At 42.7% G+C, this 24,703-nt stretch overlaps 1 protein-coding gene across 1 annotated transcript; it reads left to right on the plus strand.

Moving 5' to 3' along the window:
* Positions 1-9,672: 9,672 nt before the first annotated feature.
* Positions 9,673-23,887, plus strand: SERTM1 (serine rich and transmembrane domain containing 1). The gene is made up of 3 exons (XM_063149180.1): positions 9,673-9,824; positions 16,318-16,419; positions 21,037-23,887. Exon 3 carries the CDS (start codon positions 21,220-21,222, stop codon positions 21,541-21,543), a length of 324 nt encoding a protein of 107 aa, XP_063005250.1. The 5' UTR covers positions 9,673-9,824; positions 16,318-16,419; positions 21,037-21,219; the 3' UTR covers positions 21,544-23,887.
* The last annotated feature ends 816 nt before the right edge of the window (positions 23,888-24,703 follow it).

Genomic DNA, 24,703 nt, shown 5'->3' on the forward strand with positions numbered 1-24,703 from the left:
AATAGAAAGGGGTAAAACTGAAGACTTTGGCCATTACTGGCTTGGGTCTTAATGGAAGTAAATTACCCTGGGATAAAGGCTCAAATATATGCCTCACATTGAAAACTGGTGAAATTTTAAAATTAATTTTCTCTTTACTAGGTGGAAAATTAATTTTCTCTTTACTAGGTGGAAAAAAGGTAATAATCAAAGTCCTATATTCAACTTATTGTCTGGGAATTTATTACTGCGGCATAGTAATAACTAATTTATTATTTTTAGTGATTTTGTGCATATTAAAAACAAATACTTCAGTTTAAGGGCAACAGAAATAGTAAATAAAATCTGTCTTTTATTTGTGATGTTATTTGCTAAGCACTTTGCACCCATTACACTACAGCTTGTTAAAAACTTAAAAAGTTGACTAAGTAGCACTCTTTGGTGTTTTCATGCTTCCAAACGTCAAGTACTTCACAGTTCATGTGACCGTAACCAGGGACAAGTTTACCTTTTTCTGACAATCAGGAATACAGACCAAGAAACCCAGCAATTTACTAAAATACATGCATAAATACATGTGTAAATTATGAGAAAGCAACAATGGGTTGTATCTGAAAAAGCTGGTGGAATTTTTCATTTTGTTTCATGAAAAATCAGATTTAAGCAGTGATGAATTTGTTGTAATGGCAGAGGGTGAAAAACTGGCACCAGCCAGTTTTAATTAATTATGAAGGACAACTTGGAACAGAGATTATAAATAAACCAAATCAAAAATTCATTTTCCACAGCTCTTCTGCTAACAATCAAAAATAGCTGCCAAGTAGAATATTTTCATGGATTTCAATATTAGAAACCTGGCTCAAGAAATTTGTCTTCCATACTAAGCAATGGGAATAAATCAATCAGTTTGTGGCACACTTCTCCTTATAGGGCCTTCTTCTACCACTCATTTGAATCACTGCTGCCCATGGAACTGCACATGCATACAGTTATATGAGAAGTGAATAATCCCTAGTATGCAGCTATTAGCCCACCATCCTGAAACTGCTAAACCATCTTTCTCAGTCATCCCTTGAGCCTTTCAACAGTGATGCGATTAGCCTTGCCCCATTTCATTGGGTAATAACGTATCATTAGGAGATAAAATCTTTTTATAGCATCTTTCATTGAAAGAGCTCTTACATAGCCTACCAAAAGAAAGGACATTGGGAAATGCCATGAAGAAGGCTCATCAGACACACCAAGTCAGGTCCTATTCTTCACATGCTGCCTGTCTCTACCACTACAGAGCTGGCCCTCCATACACTTTGAGTGGTTTTTGAAAAGAAAAGCAAGGTTTTTCAACCTTACCTAGCAAAAACTGAAAATCAGGAAAAGGAAAAAATTAACATCAGAATTAATCAGACTGACAAAACATAGGACATTGTATTCATGACACAACCTGCACATGTCTAAGTGTTGCATTACCCTCCCTGTGTTGGCTGCTCCTGGGTAATTGTTTGTAGTCAGCATGAGCCTTGGCTGGAGACCACAACACAAAAATCTAACGTGACCTTGCTGATCTGCCTTTCACAAACAATCCCACCCCTCCAAATGGCTGGGTCAGGTGTCTTCCCTTACTGCTCTGGTTTGCACTTTAGCAGAGCTTTGAGCTTCCAAGCCTCAAAGGTGCAGTACAGGAAGACTTTGTCTGCTAGGTTTCCTCTGATCTGAAACACAGTCAAAAAGGAATAGCAAAAAAGAATGGCCTTCTTTTAGGTACGCGTGAAACTGGATGAGAAAGTATAACAACTCCAGTCCTGAGTTTTCTGTTTAAAATTTGAGGAGAGACTATAAAAGAGAAAACACCTATGGAGGTAGGAATAAAAGAATTGTAGTTTACAAGAGGCCTGAAGCACAGCTGCATTACATAAGATATATTATATGCTTGTTTTGGGGTGAGAGCATAGAAAATTGCAAAGCTCTACTTTCAACAAGGAGATAAGCACGTCCAGAGAAGATTTATTTACCTCTCTGTCTATCACTGTTATGCTTTAGCATCCTCGACTGCAGTCAAGAGATTCCAAAGGCAAAGGGTCTGATATCAGTGCCTAAAGAGGACTCTCCTCATATAATGCTATGTACATGTTTAGTACTCTTCAGAATCAGATCCAACTTATTGAAACACTGTTTCAGTTGAAAAGCTTATGAAAATTGCACTTGCCATTAACATGGCTGAGTTTTGAGAAGAAAAAGAACTGAAGTCCCTTTTGTGTATCTTTGGCATTTCTGTCCACAGATAACCTGTGATTATTTGCCTTTGATATTATAGGACTATAAACCAGCAGGGAATCCACTTGTTTTTTCACTAGTGCTTCAAATGTGAATAGATCACAGAAAGAGGCAGGAACAGCTGCTATTTCTTCACTCTTGGTTGGTAACAGAACTTGCATTTTATTATAGGGTTGGGATGAAAAGCTGATCTTCTCAGTGTATATGTTCCTGGGCTGGTATGTGCAGATGCACTCAGGAGCTGATATGTTATCAAAATTATTCTATCTCAGTGCTGATATCACAGCACATTATGCTACCACTCTGAAAAATTACCTAAGGTTATCACACAGTTCATAGATTTTCTCTGACTTTGATGAAAAAGAGACACTACAGAAAAAGGCAATGTTACCTCAGGGACAAAGAAGCAGCAGCCACTGACCTTTGAGGTGTTAAAATTATCAAAAACCCTCACATTTCTCAGAATTATAATGAACAACCTTTTCTTACACTGTTTTTTTTTCCCAGCTCAGAATTTATTACTGTATTAAAAAAAAAAAAAAAAAAAAAAAAAAAAAAAAAAAAAAAAAGAAAAAAGGAAGAAAAAAGATGCCTTCTAAAGAGAGAGAGGAGTCATTTGGGAATATTTCATCCAACATAAATAGATGGGCTGCAGTAGCTGTGCTTCATCCCCTGGGTAAAAGGCAGCCCCACGTGAGATCTGTCTTGTGCTTTGGGTTTGTTTTCCCTTCTTGCTGTGGGCTCTGCAGCTGGCTCTGTAGGCTTCAAACAGGAGGCCCCTGAAGAGATTTGTCTCTACTGTTGTTGCTCCTGCTATTTTGTGGAGATGAGATTGTTCTTTTGGCAGGATCATTTATCTTTGTGATGGAGGTCCTGATTTTCAATTATACTTAGGCCACTTTGGAGCACTCTGGCAGTGTAATGTGTCTTTAGAATCATCTCAGATCAAATTTTTACCCCCTTTAAAGCACTTCTGCTCTGACAGAATGGTATTAGATGATTGCTGAGTACATGGGCATCAGATTTGTAATGGTTTGATTAACTGACAGGTATGTAACAATCTTTTGAAAATTACATGAACATGAAGATGTCACAGGTAAGGGTAGCAGGGTAGTTCTGCCTTGCTATACCCAGTATTCCTAAGTGGACCATCTAATACAGGTGCAATAGCAGCCAATAGTGAGCCTGTGAACAGATGAAATACAGAGTTATTCCTGAAATGGCATACCTCTGAAAACAGTGGTTGTACTGGCTGATGCAGTGCTGTGCTTTTGGGAGAGGCTGTGAGTTGCAGTGACGGCAAACGCACAGAACAACACTGGAATTTGGAAACCCTGGCTTGGCACTTACAGCTTTTCTGGCTCCACAGTGGGATCTATGTGAACAGAAAACCCTTTCCAGATGTCAGTCACTGCCCTCCCCCACAACTTAAGTAATAAAATAAAGTGTACATATATATTTAAAATATAAAAATGGGTGGGAGTTGGATGGTTGGATTTTCCTTAAAATACTTAATTATATGTGCACACTTGGAGATGAGTGCCCAAGATTCCAATACAGATACTTAAGAACTGGGGCTCAGCTCAGTGCCATTTGAGATGCCCTTAAGCATACTGCCTGCATCCCGCCTGCATCCCAGTTACCAAATAAGAAATCGGAATGCTTCGTTTAGGCCCTGCTCATATCTACCAGCACTCCACAATGTCTCTGGTACCCTGTGACATCGAAAATGTATCTGTGGGCAAGATGTCCCCGTTTAATAGGTATAATCTGATGTTACCAATACAGAAATAAACCAGAATTAATTTCATTGAAATAGAGTAATTAGACCTTATGAACTTAGGGCAAGAAACATCTTGGTCCTTCTCACAGAGAGACAGACCATCAGAAAAACTACATGTACATACATGCCACCTTATAACTGCTCTGCCTAGCAAAACTTCAAGTGGAGTTCTTGTCTTTGAGAAGACAAGAAGTAATTAGCCACAAGACACAAATCTCCAAGAAAACAAACTTCTGCAGTTGCAATACTTGCAGAACTATTTATTCATCATAAGTTATGTATGAATTTCACTGCCTTTAAAAATTAAGTGCAACTTTCTCATCTGGCTCCATACAGGATTTGCTGTTGGCTGTTAATGGATCCTGATTCCCAGAAGAAGCAGCAGTCTCTGGACATGAGAAGACACCACCATTTGACCTTGGACATTATCCATGTACTTAATGTACCTCACTGCAGACATGTCCTAAACAAAGAGCCAGCTTATAAAAATGAAAAAGATTCAATGAAAAAAATGCTGACTACTAACAGGCAGAGTTGATCCATGCCAAGGTTTTATATCACAGATAAGCAGTGTATGAGGCACTTGTCCTCTTATTAGAATATTAATGTATTAATATGATCCAAGTGACATTTAGGGAAATGAATAGCCCATTATTCCATAGGGAGTCTCATTAAAGATAGCCTCTCCTGAGATTGCTCAATGGCAAAGTTTGTAAGTTGATTAGTAGGAAGCATGGAGAGAATGCATGAACTTCAGGGACTGCTCCTTATAATGACTCCAGGTAATTAAAAAGACCAGAGGTATCTGGAGAATTCTAAGTCTAATAGTGGTCTAACAGTATTTTAAAATCATCTAATGATGGAGTTAATTGAGCTTTAGAATTCATTTAGCTGGTCCTTGCATTAACAAGTAGCCTTTATGTGATGTAGGAATTAGAAGTTAAATATTTTCTCAATCAGTCTTCAAAGATGTTTCCTATTTTCTGTGTTGGCCATTATTAAATAGTAATGTTTATGCAAATTATAGTGCCAAAGCCTTTTCAGTATCGGAAAAGGTTACCCTCAAAACTCATTAACTTTCAGCCACCATGTTCACAAAGAAGTACAAGACAAAATGGGTTCTCAAGGCAGTGCTACAAGCTGAGTACAAATCCAGGCACTAAGAGGACATAGTCAGGTTCAGGAAGGCATTACTATTCACTGCCTTCTCCTAAGATCTTGGTAAAGAATGAGGGAAGAGACAGTATTCACTGGTTGTCCAAACAGCAGAAGGTTTTATTTTTAACCTGGGTCTCAGTAGAACTGCATTCTCTATATGTAAATGTTTAAAGTGGAGAGGTCAGCTGAACAGATGAGGATCTGATTTTCTTGGGTGGGATTTAGTTCATTTAACTGCTATGTTCCTGTATCTTGGGAGTGCAATGAAGCAGACCTTTTGAGGAAGTTCCTAAGTTCCTTAGATAGTCAAAACAAGAAAGAGAAATGGCTTTAAGTCCATTAGAGAAGGTAATGTACACCTAATTCTTGTACTCAAACTTGGATGAGTAAGAACTCCCTCTGGAAGTTTTTGCAGTCACTGTTTGCTGATTCCACCGCCTAATGACTGAGAAGGTACAGGAAATCATATCAAGAACCATCAAATCAGTCATAATAACAATAATAACATTTAATTTTCCACATTTTTCTGTATTCTAAGAAAAGCTATTAAAAGCTATCCACTACAGCCATGCTGTCTCATAGACAGCCTAATAGCAGGAATGACACTGAGCTCTGGAGGCCTGATCACACTAAGCAACAGCCAAGCTACATCTCCTTGATGTGCTCTTGCCAGAACCTCAGAGGCAACCAGACCCTTCCAGACCCTGTTGCTCTGACCCCAAGGAAAATTCAGTGCTTATCTCACTGCAACTGCATTAAAAAAAAAAAAAAAAAAAAAAAAAAAAAAAAAAAAAAAAAAAAGGCTCTATTTGTTACTTTTTTTTTTTTTTTAATTCTCACCATCTCAAGAATCCATGCATTTTTTTCTTCTTTACTGTCATCTTTCTTTCAAACCTTCTCTGAGAATATCTGTCTTCCCATTCCTCTGTTTAATCCTCTTGGTATATTTTATAATTGCAAAACATTTTGAAACACATTTTGCATGAAAGACACTGTCCTGAGGAAGGGCCAACTCACACTGTGTTGTTTGCATAGAGAGCATGAAGGAGGAAGAGCAATAAAAGAGCAACCTAATTACTTTGGAGCCGTGGTGCTTCCTGCTGCCACAGCCTCTGCATGAGGTCCTGACGCAGCCACCAGCCTTGGTGAGAGTGGCCTGATCTTGCTGACAACTCCTCTGGTGCAGCTTTAACCAAAGTCACTGAGCAGCTCACAGCAAATGAACAGGCCACAAAAAGTGGCAGGACATCAATGACGTAGCCCAGGCTAAAAAACTTACAGAAACAGCAGTGACCTCCAAAAGGCACAAAAGCCTTTCTGCCCTGTTCCTCTTTCTGCCCTGTTCTCTCTCCTCTGCTGAACAAATCATAACCTCTTCTAGCACTGCTGTTCACTTCCCCTTGAGAGGTGCTTTATCCAGGAAAAGAATGAAAAATCAGAGCACAGCTGCAAAAAGTAATTCTCACTTGTGGCCTAAGTACTTGTATTTTTTGTACCTGAACAAGCTAGGATGATATGACCTGGCCTACATTGCGTATGTTGAGATTGTGAGACACAGTGGATAGATCTGGATCTGACTTCTCAGTTTCTTCCAAAGCCAAGGATTGCTAGTAACTATGCCTGACGCTCTGGGGTAAGCACACTCATCAGCAGGGAGAACTTGAGAATTTTCTCATTCTTCAGTGGATTCGGTTTTGAGCAAAAATCCACAAAAGTAATACAAGCCCAAGCAATCATAGTTTGTTTCCTTTAGAAAGCACCGGTTTTTTTTCTGGCCAGACCTAGCAACAGCATGTCTGTCTTAGCAGCCACTTCAGCTCTGTTGCATTTGCCTTTCCTTCTATTCATCTTCCTGCTTGACCTTGGGAAAATTTTTTCTGCTTGTCCCAGGTTGCAATTCCACTGCTGGAATAATTGAGCTATAACAGAAACCCTTCCATTGACTGCTTTCTCATTTTCAAGATTCAAACATTTTGCTTTACTGCTTTTGGTTCTCTTATCTCCTTAGAATTTTGTACCTGGGAACTTATCTATATGCAAAATCAATGTTGAGAGCTCCAATGCACCATCTGTCTCTGTTTATACCCAGTGACATCCCAGACACAGGGCTTGTACCAGAAAGTCTCTACCTCTAGTCTGAGTATACAAATAAAAAAGGATATAGCAAATTCTCTGCATCGTTTGAAATGGTTCCAGCAGGATTATCCACCTCTAATCTAACCACTGCCAGTCCTGTAGTAGATGTCTACAACATTTCTTTCCCCACAGTTTCAACAGGCTTTGTTTCCTGTTCCTACAGAAGTTTATGCAATCAGCAAATTCACTGTCAAATGTGCCCCTTTCTGCAGCGGCTGCAAGTTGAAGTGAGCCAGTGGTCTGCTTCCAGGTTAGGAATATCATGGCACTAATTGATACTGTATTCTTTTTCTGTTCATATGCCATGCATGTGGCTTTCCACTCTGAAAAGTCAAAACTAAAAAAAACCCACCCCACAAAAACCTTGATTTCCTTTTTCATAGGTGAAATATGGAGCATTTTTGCCATTTGAAAGTCAAACCTGTCTCTTATATGCCACTGCATTCACTGGTTATTATCAAGGAGAAATAAGGCTCATTCTTGGGAATTATTTTTCCTTTAAGTTTTGTCTTTTTCCTATTTATTCACGTCTTGTTCCTCCAAGGCTGACTGTTTCATGACATTCCAAGTTACTCTTCTACAGAAACTGTGTAGACTGTATCAAAGAAAGCACCTCTCACAGAAGTGCCTCCCCAGCGCATTATGGACTGCACATCTCCCTAAGAGCAATTTAAAATGAAGAACATCCTTTTCCAACATCCTTTCAGAACTGCACACGGACATTAGCCAGACACAAGACTGAGCTGCACAGTGTGCATCTGCTCTTCACAGTGCTCATCACTGATGTCTAACACACAGTAAAGTCATTTGGCCAAAAAAAGCATGGATGAGACAAGCGTACCAGAAGCCAGATGAACCTTTCCTTCCTCAGTGTCCATGGAAGGAAATGTGTCTGATCCAGCCAACATTTTCTCAAAATTTCATTCCAGAGCATGTGATATCTGTAGGTAAGTTGTTCTCCAAATGAACTAGGGAAGCCGGGTTTTGTTCTCATTTACACTACCTTATTATCTCAGTTGATCTTAGCACAACCAATAATTCACTCCAGTGTACATGATGTCAAAGTATTCCTGAAGGTCTCAGCAGCCAGCCGAAAACCTGGCAGAATTTTCAAAAGTCATCTGCAAGGTTTCACTTTCCAGGTAGCCTCTTTTCTGACCCACTCCTTTGCTAGGTCCAGTTCCCTTTATGGTGCCACTATCTGACCCCCTCTGCAGACGCTCTGCTCCGAAGGATCTCGCATTTCCCACGGGCAGTTCTGCACGGTGGAATAGGGACTTAACATGGGGGGTTTTGGGTTTGTGGTTTGGGGTTTTTTTTGGGGTTTTTTTGTTTGTTTGTTTGTTTTTGTTTTAGTTTTTGTTTTTTAAGGGACCAGCCCCGGCCCGTTTCAGGGATGTACGCTGTGGACAGCCGCGGCACGGTAAGAGCCGGGCGTCGATGCAGGTTTGTACGATGCCCAGCGCCTTCCATCCCCTAACGCCGGTGAGGTGCGGGGCTCGCCCCGCTTCCAGCGGAGCGCAGCGCCGCACCGGGGCTCCCGCACAGCCCCAGCCCCGCTCCCGCACAGCCCCAGCGCCGCTCCCGCACAGCCCCAGCCCCGCTCCCAGCACAGCCCCAGCCCCAGCGCCCGCACGGCCCCAGCCCCGCTCCCGCACGGCCCCAGCCCCGCTCCCAGCACGGCCCCAGCCCCGCTCCCGCACGGCCCCAGCCCCGCTCCCGCACAGCCCCAGCCCCGCTCCCAGCACAGCCCCAGCCCCGCTCCCAGCACAGCCCCAGCCCCGCTCCCGCACGGCCCCAACCCCGCTCCCGCACGGCCCCAGCCCCGCTCCCGCACAGCCCCAGCCCCGCTCCCAGCACAGCCCCAGCCCCGCTCCCAGCACGGCCCGCGCCGTCCGGGCGCTGGGGCGGGCCGGGGGCGGCGGGGACGGGCGAGGGGCGGGCCGGGGGCGGTGCCGCCTCCGGGACCGCGCGGGACGGCCGCGGGAGCCGGGGCCGGGGCTGGAGCCGCGCAGGGCAGCGGGGAGCGAGGAACGGGGAGCGGAGCTGCCCGAGCGGGGCGGCTGCGGGCGGGAAGGGGCCGCGCTGCCCCTGCGCCCGAGCCGGAGCATCCCAAGCCGGAGCATCCCGGCGGCGTCAGCCGTCTGCTTTTCGAGGGAGGTCGACACTCGTGCCCCTGCCCTCAGCGGTGCGCGTTGTTCGCGCTCTCGGTGCCCGCGGAGCCTCGGCGAGCGCGGCTGCCCGGCTGCCCGGCGCTGTGGCTCGCACGTTCCCGCGGCGCCGGGGCCGCTCGCTGCCGCTGTCCGGCGCCGAGGGTGCCGCGCCGGCTGAGCCGGGTCCCGGCGGGTCCCCGGCGGGTTTGGGAGGCTGCTGTGCGCCCTGGAACAGCTCCCGCCGCGCCTCGCCCGTGCTGCTGCTCCGAGGGAGCATCTCCAGCGGCTTGCCTGTCCTGTGCTGTAACCAAGGGCATTTGATTTTTCACAAGCGTTTAACCGAGGTATGTGTTTTGTGGCCTGCGCTTGATCGTTCACAAACGCCTTTTGGAAAGAACCTGTATTTAGCCTAACTCACTTCGCGGGTTGGCGAGTGCTTGGATTGAACGAACGCTTCTTGGGTTTGGAGAAATTGCTTTCGGCGGAGGCAAAAAAGGGGAACGCTCTGGGAGAGCGCGGTGACAGCGCGGGGCTGCACAGCTTCTGGAAGGAGGGATGCGGAGAGAAGGGAGGCACGGGCTGGTTTCTTTTGCTGAAAGATGCTGCAGCCCAGGGGTGTGATAGCGCAGACCATTGGGTCATCACTGTGCAAGCAAATTCTTGGCTCAGCGGGCTTAAGCACGGGCTGCCACCCGTGTGCTCTTTCACAATGCTTGCAGAAAGATGACGGGGATAGCATTGCTCCCTCTGCAAATAAATTGTAACACGCTTATCCAATGTAGTGGGAGAAGAGCTGAGCTTAGACAGCACAGCATGGAAAAAAACGCAGGATGGATGCACAAAAATATGCCCTTTGCAAGCATTTTATGTCTGCCTGAAAGCTGCAGGCTGTTTCAACATCATCCTGCTAGATGCAATAAAGTTTGGAACAGAAATCAAGTGATGCAAACTCTTCCTAGCCTTGCAAATACTAAACAGTTAAAGGCAAATTGTGAAAATAGTGCTAAAGGGCTGAGAATTTGCCATGATGATTAACATTTATATAAGCAAAGACAATTAGGAATGCATACTAGCTGTTATTTAATTAATGCTCAGCTAATTGTAGCAGAATGGGAGCAAGATGAATAGGAGAAATGTATAAAATCTGGACCATATAAGATGCATATAGTGCTGGCAGTTTTATTATGATAAGGCATCCATCTAGCATGTCATGTCTGTTTCCTTGTGCTTTTTACAGTCATTTTGAACCCACTCTAACTTTCCTGTGCCTGAACAGACTGAAACAAAAGGCAACCTGAAACCAGCTGCCTTCTCTCTGCTATTATGCCTAGAAGAGCTTGTTCCCCTTAGGGATGGTTGGGGGTTGTAGCTGTGTACTGGCAGCCTTCCTTTCCCACCTCTTCCTCAGACTGGGTCACCCCTACCACCCCAGGTGGGGAAAGAAAAGGCAGGCATGTCCCCCCCTGCCTCCCTCTTGTTTCCCCAGCTTTCCTGTGCTCTGCTACACAGGCTGGCCTGCCTGCAGGCTGCTGCTTGCTATATCCAGTACTTGTGCTTTGCTGTCAACAGGATATATGCTGCAGGACCTGGAACTGCTGGCGAAGGGGTCATGGGCTATTTCAGCATCCAGGTCTAATCTAGTACTATCACCGTGTGTGTATGTATGTGAATTTATTTGGCATAGGAAACTATTCTTGTGGGCATTTTGCTAACCTTTTCAGATGTAAAAGGCTGAACTGGGATAACTCACCTCTGCCAAGTGTCCTTGCTCATAATTGGGTCTTACTGGTGCAGTGCAAATTGTAAATTGTATTCTGTAAATTCCCTATCAGAGGCAGGAAGCAACAGAGCCTTTCCTTCTTGCACCCCATCTACACAGAAGCAGAAGAGGAATTATCTCAACAACAAGAGTACATTCAGAAGTTGCTGGAAAATCTGATGTTTCTGAGACTTGGAACCTAAATACTAAGAAGTCAGTATATTTTCACCTCTACCTCCTGCACTCTTTTGCAAGCAGTCCTCCCTCTATGTCTTCATGACTGCGGTTGCCTCCTTTTCCTGGCTTGCGCAGAGGAAATCCTGTTACGACAGAGTCGATCCATGGCGCTGCTGCAAAACCCACCTCTTAGCCTGCATCTCCCCTCTTTGGCAGCCCTTCTGCTGCTCCCTCTTTCTCCCTGCATCTGACATGAAAGTCTGAGGCTTCAAGTGTTCTTGACAGTTGCCCTGTACATGAGGTACCAAGTCTCCTGTTTTCCCAGGATGTAGCCCTGGGTTTTGATCAGCCTGTGCTCTCAGCATCTTTCTCCCTCAAGCCATCATCTCTGCCTTTCTCCCAGGTCCTCCTTGTGCTTACTTGTAACTTCATATAGGCACTGTGTCCATCATTCCTTTTATTTCCTTGAAATGTCCCAGCACATTTGCTTTGGTTTGATGCCTTCAGCAGCCGTCTGGTGAGATGCTAAGACAAGCCTTCACCCGGTCTGTCATCATCCCTGCCACTGGAATTACACTTGCTCTGGACTGGAGCACGACAGTGTCCTCTAAAGCTAGGCCATCTGAGAGGCAGTTGTTGAACAGATCACTCTATCTAGCACCAGCAGAAACTCTCCTTCCATAGCCTACATTATCCTGACTTGCTCTTTTTGGCATTTCAGGCGCAACCCTGCCCCCTTATGCTTGCACAGCACAGCGTGGCTCGCTGCAGCTCCCTTTGCAATCACGTTGACTCTTTGCCTGAGTCCTTGCAGGCTGTTTTGCAAACAGGGAATATATGTGAATATTAGGCACACAAATATGCCACGGTTTCTTCATCAGGGGAGGGCATGTATGCAGCCTGTGTCAGTAAAATAAGGAATGGTGAGGATAGGGATCTTCTGCTACAGCAGTGAGGGGAAACAGAGAATCGAAGGAGAAGCGTGTTTTCTTACTTTTCTTAGTAAAGCACAAGGTACCCAAGTCAGGAAGCAGAGTTACAGTGAATGGAGTTACTGTGATAGCACATCTGTGCCTAAAACTCCCTTGACATTTTAATGTGCAGACATTTAAGTGTAGTTGATAGTGAATCTGCACTTTTTTTGAGAGGAAAAAAAACCCGGAAAATGATGCATTAACAGAAATTTCTGTTGAACCAAGTGTAAAAAATTGTGTCCTAGCTTTATATTGTGACAAAGTTCCTAAGAAGGTTGAAATGAAATCTGTTTGACATTTTTGGGTGTGATATGGATTTATAAAATTTGTGATTTATGAAATGTGTGATTTATACCTGTTGTTTTTATAAAATATATTGAAATCAGCATATCAGCTGAATTTTGCAATAGGAAGGTGTTTTCCTATTGTTCCAGACTCTACCTCCTGTGTCACATCTTTGCTAGTTAAGGAACCAATAACCCCCTTGACTAGCAAAGTTCACTTTGCTTTTGCTGTTCAGCAAAGCTCCTTGCTGTAGTCTGCCCAGAATTCCCCTGAGACAGGAGTGGATGTTCCCACATGGAGAGTGGGAGATGAGGGCTCTCAGGTACATTCGTGTGTGCAGCCACGGCGTTGGCATCAGGCAGGAGGATGTGCTGCAGCACTGGCAGAGACAAAGAGAGCTTAAGTCCATTCAGTTCCAGATCTAGCCACACTTTGTCCTAAAACTGCATTCCTTGTAGATTAAGGGGGTGGCTATGATACTTTCGAGGGGTTTCCCCCCTCTACCTGGAGGTGGACCTGGGGGTCTAAGCACTGCAAGTTTTTAGTTTCACACATGAGTGTAATGGAAAATGAAAGCAAGCTCTGATAACAAGGACTGCTTGCCCTGGAGCTTGGTATTTTATCGGGTATGATATATTTGGTATGATATATCTGGTTTTGGTATGAATAAGCACTGTGCAGGAGTTGAAGCACTGGCCCATGAGAAGTGTGGTGGCTTCAGAACAAGCAAAGACAGTGCCCAGCCCTCCACTGCATGGCCACTTGGCCTCAGTTGTGGAGTCCAGTGCTGCTCTGCCTGTGTCAAATGAAAGAGGTGGTTATTGGGAGCCCATGTGGAGAGTCACGTGTGAAGTGGCAAAGCTTAATTAACTTTGGTTTGTTCTGAGATTAATTACATCGCTGCTATGCCACACAGACGTATGCTGGATGGAGTCTCCTGAGAGGCTTAGGAGGTGGTGGGATGCTCCACACAGCCTTCGGAAAGAAGGGGTAGCAGGAATGGGAGGCTCGACCACTAAAGAAGGCAACAAGGCAGAAGCAGTTGAAATACTTTCATGTACTTGTTCCACTGAGGAAAATGGGTTTTAATGGAATTTTCATTTCTCATTAAGCAGCCATTCCACACTACACTAAATTTTCTTCCAAAAAACTTGCAAATCAGATGTTGCAAGAAATCAAACAATAAATTATTACACAAAATGCAGAAGTTAAGGATTCCTGACACCTGCTGGTTTCTCCTCTTCCCTGGCTAACCTTGCCCTGGACCTCCTTTCCAGCCTGGCACCTGGGATCTGCCACTTTGACAGTGACACCTTAGTGGCTGTTTTTGACTGTAGAAGTCAGTTACCAAGATTTAAAGCTGTTATGAGCAACCAAATGGCTGTGTGAACCTTCATTTCTTCTCTGCCTGATCACCCACTGTCATTAAACTTCAGGAGCTCAAATCTTTTTGAGGTTTCTGCCTGGGTTGAATTTGGCTGAGAGTGGCAACAAAAGTTTCAGAGTGGCAATAAGGGGAATAGGTTTGGGACTGGACACCAAGAAATCAAATATGACCCATCCCTAGGGTCAGCAAAAAGTAGGCTGTTGAGTTTTGGGTGGGTTTTTTTCAGCAACCTCTATTTTTCCACAGGAAATTTTCAAAAGACAAATAAATATTTTTAACCAACCAGCACAGGAAGGAGATTGATTTCCTTGGTGACTGTATCCTTTGGGTGAGATTCAGACTGATGGTCTCACAGGAGGCTAGACTAGTAGGGCCCCCTTTCTCTATCTAAGGTCTCAGAGGCACAGCAGTGAGACTCCTTACCCCTCTCCACACCCTGAGAGATACAGGGAACAGACAGATCCCTACTCCTTGCATGTCTTACTAGCACAGTGTATGAATACACTGTTTGGGCCAAATCCTTCCATAGGCTACTACTACACCTGAACAAGTAGAAATAGCTGTGAGGGGCATTAGAGTGGTGCAAGAGGATGAAGGACTGTGGGATAAAACTGTGTATGGCAAGAGGTCTTCTGAAGATAAGCATATTGATGTTCTGGTCCAAGTATTTCTCTGTTCTTCAAAGATAATTAAAAGTTCTGCCCTCCCCACCTCACTGTGTACACCTGCCATTTGAATATGAATGTCTGCACTTAGGAAGCATTGAGGAGGCCTTGTATTTTTCACTTCGTGTTTAATCAGCCCAAGATTTGGTAGGCTCTGGTCCCCTTGCCTTGCTGAGATTGTGGCACCGTTGTATTGAATGAGGGGCTAAGTGGGCTAAAGCAGTGCTCTGTGTGTCTGGGGGGAGATGGACTAACAAAGATTCACCCAAGAAAAAAGAGCAAAATACTTTGTATTTGCTTTGATTGAAGATACAGCCCTGTTGCAGAGATCTTTGCCTCTTTCCCCGAGGAAAGAAGGAGAGGGGAGGAAAAGGATCTCTGCTACAAGCAGACAAAACTGAGGGGTATAGGGTAGAGCTCTTGGCCATGTGAGGCGTATTTGCCGGAGAAAATGCATACAGGGGCTGCTGTACCCCCTCCCCATCCTGCACCACACCTGCCTCAGCCTCAGAAGCAGTTCTGGGCGAGGTGACAAGGGTGCACACTCTCACATCCAGTGCATATCCTGGGTCCATCTCTGGGGCAGCTGACTTTGGGGTTCACCTACAGCCTCCTACCTCTCCTTCACAAAGAGATGGTCAGGAAGCTGTCTGACTCCCTTTGGTGGAACATTAGTATAGTCAGTGTTATCAAAACATTTGGATTTCCACAATACTGTCTTTTAACAGCTGCACTAGACAATTTTCTTTATTGAATTTAGAGAGGCTTAAAGCAGAAGTGATTCAGTGACTGAAGGGATGAAAGCAGCACAACAATGCATCAACATCCATCCCCAGAGATCTGCTTCTCTAACACAGTCAAACCAAATGTGCTGAAGGGGCAGAGCTCTAAGATGTACAATGATTGTGAAAGTGTCTTTTGTCTCCTAGAGGGGAAAATCTGTTTGAGAGTGGCCCTCTTTTGCTTTAATCTGTATCATTTCTTCATACATAAGAAATTTAATTTACTTTATCAAAAACAATTCAGGGGCTATGTTTTAATTTTAGGTTTTGAATGCATGTAGCACACAAAATTCTTCTAGCTATTAATGTGCACATAACATATTCAGTTTGGATATTTCCAGTATGTGAAAATTTAAACTGCAGATAGTCAGAAATAAAGAGAATGAATAAATAATAGTGTGTAATCCAAAAGACCTGATTCCTGGCAGGAGTCTTCAGGGTATAATGTGAAATGAATTGGAGAGCAGATACAGTGCTCTAGTACTCTTAAAAATGTGCCAGAGGACAAATGTCTGTCTTGGTCCTTCAGCACACTGCAAAACAAGAGTAAGGTGTTATCAAAGCCTGTCTGTAAAACAGAGTTCTGGATCATGGTTTTGATGCTGTACATGCCGTGCTGTAACAGGGCCACAGAAGGATGTTGTTAGCAGGAATAAAACACAAGCCAGGGTTCCAGTTGGTTGGGCTTTTTTCCCCTGAAATTTCTGCCAGTAAGAGCAGTCAAAATTCAGCACCTGTCCTTCCTTTATTTTATTATTATTGTTGGAGTTATTACTATAGACTTCCACTTTTATTTGCTTTTTTATAGGGGCTTTTCTCAGCATGCAGTCCCTTTAGATTTGGGCGTGAACACCAACCACATCCTCTGCATTGGACATTTAGCGTCAATTTCCTTATCTTCTTCCTGCTTGTAAGTATTTTATTCTTTCTCCTTGCTCATTTTTATTTTACGTTTAAAGACCAGATTTAACTCACGGGTTCTGGGTCTGATCCCAGGTCACAATGTTTTTGATTTACATTGATACAAATGACTCTATAATCCGCAGATCCATGGAAAATGTAAATTAGAGAATCGTTGGAGCCTATCTGAATTAATCTGAGTATCCTTATGGCTCAGAGGGTTTCCTTTTTACAGCCCCCCACAAACCCCCAAACAAAATATAACTTGATTTTAACCTGCAACCAAGCCATCTGGACACTTGTCCTCTTAGATTTTCAAAGACATAAATTTAAATCATATTAAATCATAATAAAAAATGAAATTAGATAATAAATTAAAAGGAAAACTTTGCTTGTGGCAGGAAATAGTTTTTCTTTTCCTTCTGTGCTCTATTTTATTGAGTCAGTTGGCAATTGATCCTGTTTCCCAGGCAGAGTGGAAAAGGGATTCTCTGCTCCTGGAAGGTCCATCTGTAATGGAAAAATGAAGCATCCTACTTACTTGTGGTCTTTAATTGCCAAAGGCATGCATCCGAGAAGAAGTATTAAGGATCATATTCTTGTTAAACTGCAAGCTAGAAGTCACTCTTTGCCTTTCCTACCTACATTTTCAATGGAATAAAATGTTGCTCACATCTTTTTTCCTGTCTAGAGCTACTGTCTTATTTAGTTGCATGATGTTAAACTGCTACACTTTTCCAGTCTAGAGCATATTGCCTTTCAAGGCTGAAGTGCTCCTGGTACATAAAATTCATTCAGCCCTTTAGTATGAGCATGCAAACATATTTTTATTGGCATGAAATATTTAGCATTACATGTTTGCTGGAAGGGAAATATTGGCAACCTAGGAAGGAAATAAATGTAGAAAACAAGTGTGGGAAGATGAAAGAATTAAACCAAGAGCTCCCTGGCCTTCATACATATATCAATCTAGTGAAGACTTGCTGCCAGCTTTTGGGACCACTCACTGTGATAGCAGAACTTGGGGAGGAGCAACACATCTTTAGGGATGAGTAAGTCTTGGAACTGGCATCACCATATTACCTGGGAACCTGCACAATCTTCCTCCTGCTCTTCCTGCCCTGCTACAGCATATTGAAGTTTGGCCAGACAAGGGACCTCTCTGCTGTAGCTGTGCTAAAGGCAAATTAAGATCTCATCTGTTAGGAGATGTTTACCGTAAGGGCTTTCTAGGATACCTTCTACCTGTAAAAAAACAGTTCATAGGAGATTGTGGCAAAAGTGTTAGTTTATGTAATACACAAACTTTGATTTTCTTTGATGTCGATTTGTCTCTCTGCTTTTGAAGACACTGAAACATTTTGAAGACACTGAAACAACCAAGATATTTCTCAGCTTGTAGTCACGAAAATACAGGAAGAGCCAAGAAGATGAAGTGCTTTACTGTGGCTGATAAACTCACAAGAAATTGAGTCTATCAGACCTGTCTTTGCTGCCTGTTCCTCAATTTTTAGGGTTTCAGTGGTGTGAATGCAGGCCATTAAATTACATCTGACTGAGCCTGGAGAAGTAGAGTTGTTGCATCAAGATATATGAAGAAATACAATACAGACAGTAAAGCATTTACAACATTGGGATGATGAAAAACCTCTGTTCATGCCATCCTGCAGAGTGTTGCCATCTCATTTAATATTGACTTTAGTCTGAACTGGGAGATGGCTACTGTCTTAGCAATGCTAAAGATTAAATTACATATGTTACATATAATTTGGCACTCAGGGCATATGCTAATTGTGAGACCTCTGCTCCTGACCACATTTACATTTCCTTACAAAATGGATTTTCCAGCAGGTCCCATCAGATGTGCAGTAGTGCCAAGCTTTGGCATGGCTGCTTAGGCATGGCACTGCTGGAACCTGCACAGTGATACACTGTGATGCCTTGCCTGATCCCTCACCTGCTCAGTCTGCCCTTCTTCTGGTGAATGCCACCTTGCCCATCTCCTACTTACCACAGGATAAAAGGAAATATGAAAAACTCCAACTGAGCCTGCCTACAGTATCTGCCAAGTTGGCTTACCCCTGCAGTAAGAGTGGTTGTCCTCACCTGTGAGAGGTATTTATACCAAGGATGTGAATGAAGAAACAATGCTGGGAGAATATAGCTAAATAGGGGCTCTGGTTGAAAAGTCAGAATGTACATATGACACCATGTATCTAGGAGAGCCTTTCCTTTTCTGCCAGTGTTCATATTTGAAGACCAGAGTGGCAGAACAAGGTTTTGCTCTCTTGTACATCTAAAACCAGCAGACTGTAGAGGTAGAGTCTGTGCCTTCTTGGACCTTACTGAAATGTATGAATCTTCTCAGCAGATTGTCCATCAGAGCAGCAAGGCTGTTTAACAAAGGAGCAATAGCAGCAGGAAATCTCAGAACAGTCAGAAAGGCAGAGTATGATCTGGGGCCTTCAGCAGTGAGGCTGCACTGGAGGACTCAGGGAGCCTCCTCACGTCACACAGCCCTGTCCTGGCATTGCAGAGGTGCCTCTGACAAAGCAATCCAGATCCAGCTACACCACAAAACCTGAGTCCCCCTGCAGACAGTTCTGCTGTCCCAGCAGTTTTCAAGAGTGGTTAATTGGGAAGATGCCTCCTGTCAGACAGAGTTCTCCATGTGCAGTCATTCAGGAGCAATACTTGCAATTCATTCTTTGCCTTAAACTAACTCAACTTTCCAAAAACAGATGAGGGAAAGGCAGGGACGACTACAGAATGTGAAAACTTTGCCTCCGTGGTTTGTTTCCTGGGTCAGTTTACAGCTCTCAGAAAGACAACAGGTTTATTGCAGTTTACCAGCTTTGCCATTATGCTTTGATGTCGTGGCAAAATTCCCAATCATTTTTGGGGACTAGGTATGGGCTAAATCTTATGATGTTTTTGTAATTAGTTTTCAGAAATGCAAAAAAAAAAAAAACCTAATTAACAAGAAAGTGAATTTGCCATCTGACTCTCTAGGGGTTTTTTCTTCAGGAGGATCAGGGCAAGAGAGACAGACAGTTCATGGCACTTACCTTCTTCTCTCAGCAGAAGCAGGAACCTGAGCTGAAGTAGTGGCTGTGGTGCACTGAATAAAAGTACTCATGGCTTCATTTGGAATCAGAGTTTACATCACTACAAAACACTCATTTAAAAATAGCCTGGGTGCTGTTTTAAGACCTATAAAAGCTCTTATTTAGCAAAACACATCTCTACTTAACTGAAGTTCTGATTAGTCCTATTTGATACTATAAATTTTCCACTGACTTCAAAAAAAGTTCCTAAAAATGCCAAAGTTATTCCTTGTACCAGGGTCAAGTGCTAGTAGTAAAAGCAGAATGTAGCAGATTTCAAATTTGTGAGAAATTTAAAGGCTTTCAACTTCTGCCATGTTAAAGAATTCATGTGAAGTAATTCCTTAAATTATTATAGAGCAATTCAATTAATAACTGATCTAATTTTCATTATGACACGTAATTAAGAATAAACATCTTCTACATCAAAGCCTATCTTTTAAAAAGGATAAATTAGCTATAACACACTTAACTATTTCCAGAACATGAAATGAACACATATTGTTCCATTAGTTAATTTTATATCACCAAATTAAAGACAGTTCAAAAGGAGTTTAATCTCATAAGGATCTCTCTTTGTTCAGTCTGTTGTGACTTATTTCAGGAGGTACAACAAATACGGTTTCCTATGGGGCTAAATACTATTAGGGTGATAAAGTGGTTTTAGTTTAGTATATTTTATGCATCACTGTGAGTTATAGACCATAATGGTAAGAATATTTTTATCTGGTATTTGCAGATGCAATTTTGCACTCCTGTGTATCTTGCAGGCTGATGGGATGCCTGATTGAAACCACCAAAAGCTCCACTATAAAACAGCAAACACAATAAATAAACAATAAAACTACATCTGGAATGTAACCTTTTTTCCATAACCCTTAGATAGTCCTGTCATGCTTGCTGGGCTGGCAGGGCTGCCCATTCCTTGGGATTTTGCTTGGAGGGGTCAGAAGCTGCGTCACTCCACTGAAACATGCCTGCCGTTGATATCTCAATGGCACAATTACAGCAAGATACATTTTCATGTTTGAACCCATTCAAAACATTTAATAAATACAGCAAGAGAGCAAGTCTGGCAGATTTTCTAATTCTGGGTACCTTTGGCAAGACACTGTGGAGTAAGTAGGTAAAATGGATTAATTGTCAACTGTGATGTTGAGTGGCTTTGCTCATCTAGGTTGAGAAGCTGAAGTCTTGAGAGGGAGTTTTATTACTTGACTAGATTTTTTATCACAAGATAAATTGGATTCCAGTACCTCTGTCCCATTTAAAGTACATTTTTGACTGTGCTCTTCTGCAATTAAAAAACTCATGGTTGGAAAGAGTCAATCCATTAGAATTCAGTAGGATTTCTCCTAATCCCTGCATTTTGAAAAATTGAGATATAGAGATAATTGCTAATTAATTCTTTAAGAATTGCATCTTCGAGCTAAGAAATGTAACTCTTAAGACCTAAATTATATCAGGTGCACATTATCTGCTAGTAAATTAACCTTGCTTCTTTTTTTTCCCCCTTGCAGTTCTGAAGGATAAAATCTTAAATTGTCCTGGGCTTGAGCAGTAAAGGATAAATTCATTCACTGGCTGACTTGCCATCTCACCGTTGTGATGGAAAAATGTTCACTTAAAATAAACTGTTTTCATGCCACTAAAACTGCCTTCAAATACAAGATCTGTTGTGATTTTTAAAACACAAACCCAGTATGTCAGAACCCGACCCTTCATCTGGATTTGTGGGAAACATGGAAAATGGGACTTTTCTGGAGCTGTATCCCACATCCCTTTCAACTTCAGTGGATTCATCGCCTGGCCGTTTATCCAACGTCTATGTCTATGTTTCTATATTCCTTAGTCTCTTAGCTTTTCTCCTTTTGCTACTGATCATTGCACTCCAGAGGCTGAAAAACATAATTTCTTCCAGTTCCTCCTACCCTGAGTACAACAGTGATGCTGGAAGTTCGTTCACTAATTTAGAGGTTTGCAGTATTTCTTCCCAGCGCTCTGCTCTCTCAAACCTTTCTTCATGAAAACAAATGAAAGGAAACACATGGGGAATGGAAGAGCTTTGTTTTCTTTCATGGGGAGGTAGTGCATGTAACATTTGCCTTAGAAGACTATTATCAAGAGGTGTTTTTAAAAGTTTCCTTATTTTTTCTTTTCCTCTCCTTTTCTAGTTTTCATTTCTTCTTTAACTAATTTTAATTTTGGACAATGGATAATGAATGATACCTGATCATCATTTCTTGCCTGTAATAGTGATGCTGTGTCTTTCTCACGCATAGACGGTGTTCCTGCCAAATAGTAATACACTTCTAACCGGATGTGTTATTTTTCTGCTTTAATTGTGACCCCTTCCCTGGTCTTGTGTCAGCAATATGCTGACTGTTTTTCTTTTCCTTTTTTAATTATATAAGGACTTCTGGATGAAATCCCTATTGCAAAAGTACAAAAAAATGCTTAAATGATAAATACTGGGACAATTTAAAGTTGTTGATATTGTTTCCCTTTTTTTAGTTTTCACATATTTTTCAGTGTCTATTGATGTTTATAAAACGCAACTAATTCTTGAAGAATGTTGCTTTTGTTTATTTGTACTCCCAACTCATTCTGTATAAAGTCTGTATTTCAGTTTTTGAGTCTCTTTGGTTAACTTAGTAAAGCAACTACAATAACAATGCTCACGGTTGAATGTGTGGAGATATTTTTGGACCTTGTTGCATCTCATTATCTTATTTGCCTAATAACATGTTCCTCCAGGGGGCAGCTTTTGCTGCTGAATCATAAATACCACGCAACTCCTTTTCATTCTTCACCAATACTACAGCTTATTCTTACTAGATACCAGGACAAAGTAGGGGTTTCTTGTAAAAGACCTGCATTTACCAAATACAGGTACCAAGTGAGGAGCTCCTAAACTGTCCTTTAAGGATATGATGTTTGTACTCACGTGAGCAGGGCCAGCAGGGACAGAAATTGCTTGTACTGATGAGGAGTTTCTGGGCCAGCCTTTGTCCTGGAATTTCAGAAATGTGCAGTGGGTGGAGAGGGGCACAAAGGGATCTGCACAATGTCCAGGAAGATCTGAGCTCTGACCTGCAGGAAATGCAAGGTGCACCTGCAGAGGGTAGGAAGGGATGGGCAGGACAAATGGCAGTGGCTCTGCCACTTTTCCCCATCAGAATAAGGGAAGGCCAGCTGGAGGGGAAGAGAAATGGATTCACTATCTCACTCCTCTTTGTCATGTAATTTTCTGGGTTATCATTTCCCCTGCTCAAAGTGTAACATGTCACTCCATTTCTGCAGTAAAATAATGAACAGCTTTGTGAACTGGATCCTGTGGTCAGCTGGGCTTTAAATGAAGCCAAACATTCAAATTTATGATTTCAAGTGCCAAGTGTGACTAGAACTGCAACCCCAGACTGGTGCAATGCCTTGTTGTCCTTACTGCACTGTGTGAGCACAGCCCTGTCCTGCCACCCAAGCCCATGCAAATTTTGTTCTCATGGCTGGATCCAAGTCACTGGAGAGACCTAAGAAAGGTATGGCATTGTCACTGACATAACACAGGTGTAACTCTGGGAGATGGGGTTATCTCAGCGGGAGCAGCTGCCCTCCCCTCACACGGCACCACTGCCCAGCAGGCCAAAGGGTTAGGGAACACTTCCCAAACACATTTATACCTCTTGCCAAGCTGTCCATGCATTTGTAAACAAGACAGACTCTGCCATTGACTACACAGGCTTTAAAATACAAATTTGGAAAGTCTGGTGTAAATATAATCATTAGAAAGGCAGCTGTTGTTGCCAAACAATACAGATGATGCTGGAATTGGTGTTTTCAGATTTTAAAAGTAGACATGCAGCATGGTAAGTGGTAATGACTTATGGTGGTGTTTAGTTCCTTACAGAGGCCAAAGAACTTGCTGACTAATAAAGAATGTAAACCTGCAGATTCCCTGAGCCAAACTGATTTGATGGATATATTTACAGCTTGGAATATTCTGTTCATCTAGACAAAAGTATGTCACTTTTCACTGTATTTGACAACTGGCCTTGAAAACAGAGGTAGTTGTTTAAAAGGGATCAGAAAACATTACTTCTCTTCTGAAAGCTCTTTGAAACCTGTTACAGCTCTCCCAAACCTGTTACAGAATGTATTTGTATGTTCACTGGCAGATAGAAATAAACAAGCTGACTATCTTCCCTTACTGACAAAGCTGTAAATTTGTTGCTTCCTTTGCTGCAAATGGAGGAATTTAATCAAAACCAGAGATGAGACCACAGGTCAATATGGGTGTTTGTTCCCAGCAGTGTGTTTATACTTGCAGATATAGAGACATTTCATATTAAAATATAAACTGTTGAAACCCCATCGTTCTGTGTTCAGTGAGCTGTTGTCAAACTTCACCGGAACAGAAAGCATTTTTCCAGCTGCAGAAAATAGCTACGATAACTGAAACCACACATTTGATTTTGCTTTGTAGTTTACTAGATGCTATTAACTTTTTTTCCACTCTGCAGTGACATACAGGACTGTATAGTCATCATGATCTCAGCTGAGTTGCATCTGTTCTCTTCAGGACAGATTTGAATAGAAACAAGTAGGTTCCAACAAAATAGCATCAGGAGAAGCCACAGGCAAAAAGCACAATGGCGTTCTTGGGGATTCTTAAGCACCAGTTCTTCAAGAAAAAAAGAAAAGAGGAAGAAGAAAAGAAATCCACATGAGAATCTGAGCCTAAGTTAACCTGAGAACACTGGAACAGGCTTCCTAGGGAGGTGGTGGATATGCCAAACCTGTCAGTGTTTAAAAAGCACTTGGACAATGCTGTTATCAATATGCTTTAGATTTTGGTCAGCCCCAGAGTGGTCAGACAGTTATACTAGATGATCACTGTAGATATCTTCCAGCTGCAAATATTCTCCTACTCTATTTCAACTAGAGTTACAGGGATATTTTTTGCTCTGTCCAGTTCTGCGTTCCCAGTAGAAGAGAGGGAGATGTGGAGATACTGCACTGAGCCCAGCTCAGAGCTGCTGAGATGATTAAGGGGCTGAAGCATCTCTCGCTTGAGGAGAGGCTGAGAGAGCTGGGACTGTTTAGTTTATAGAAGGCTCTGAATGATCTCATCAGTGTATATAAATACCTTATGGAAAGAAGGAAGAAGAGGGAGCTGGGGCCTTCCCA

The sequence above is a fragment of the Melospiza melodia genome, chromosome 2, assembly GCF_035770615.1.
Source record: "Melospiza melodia melodia isolate bMelMel2 chromosome 2, bMelMel2.pri, whole genome shotgun sequence".
Classification (NCBI taxonomy): domain Eukaryota; kingdom Metazoa; phylum Chordata; class Aves; order Passeriformes; family Passerellidae; genus Melospiza; species Melospiza melodia.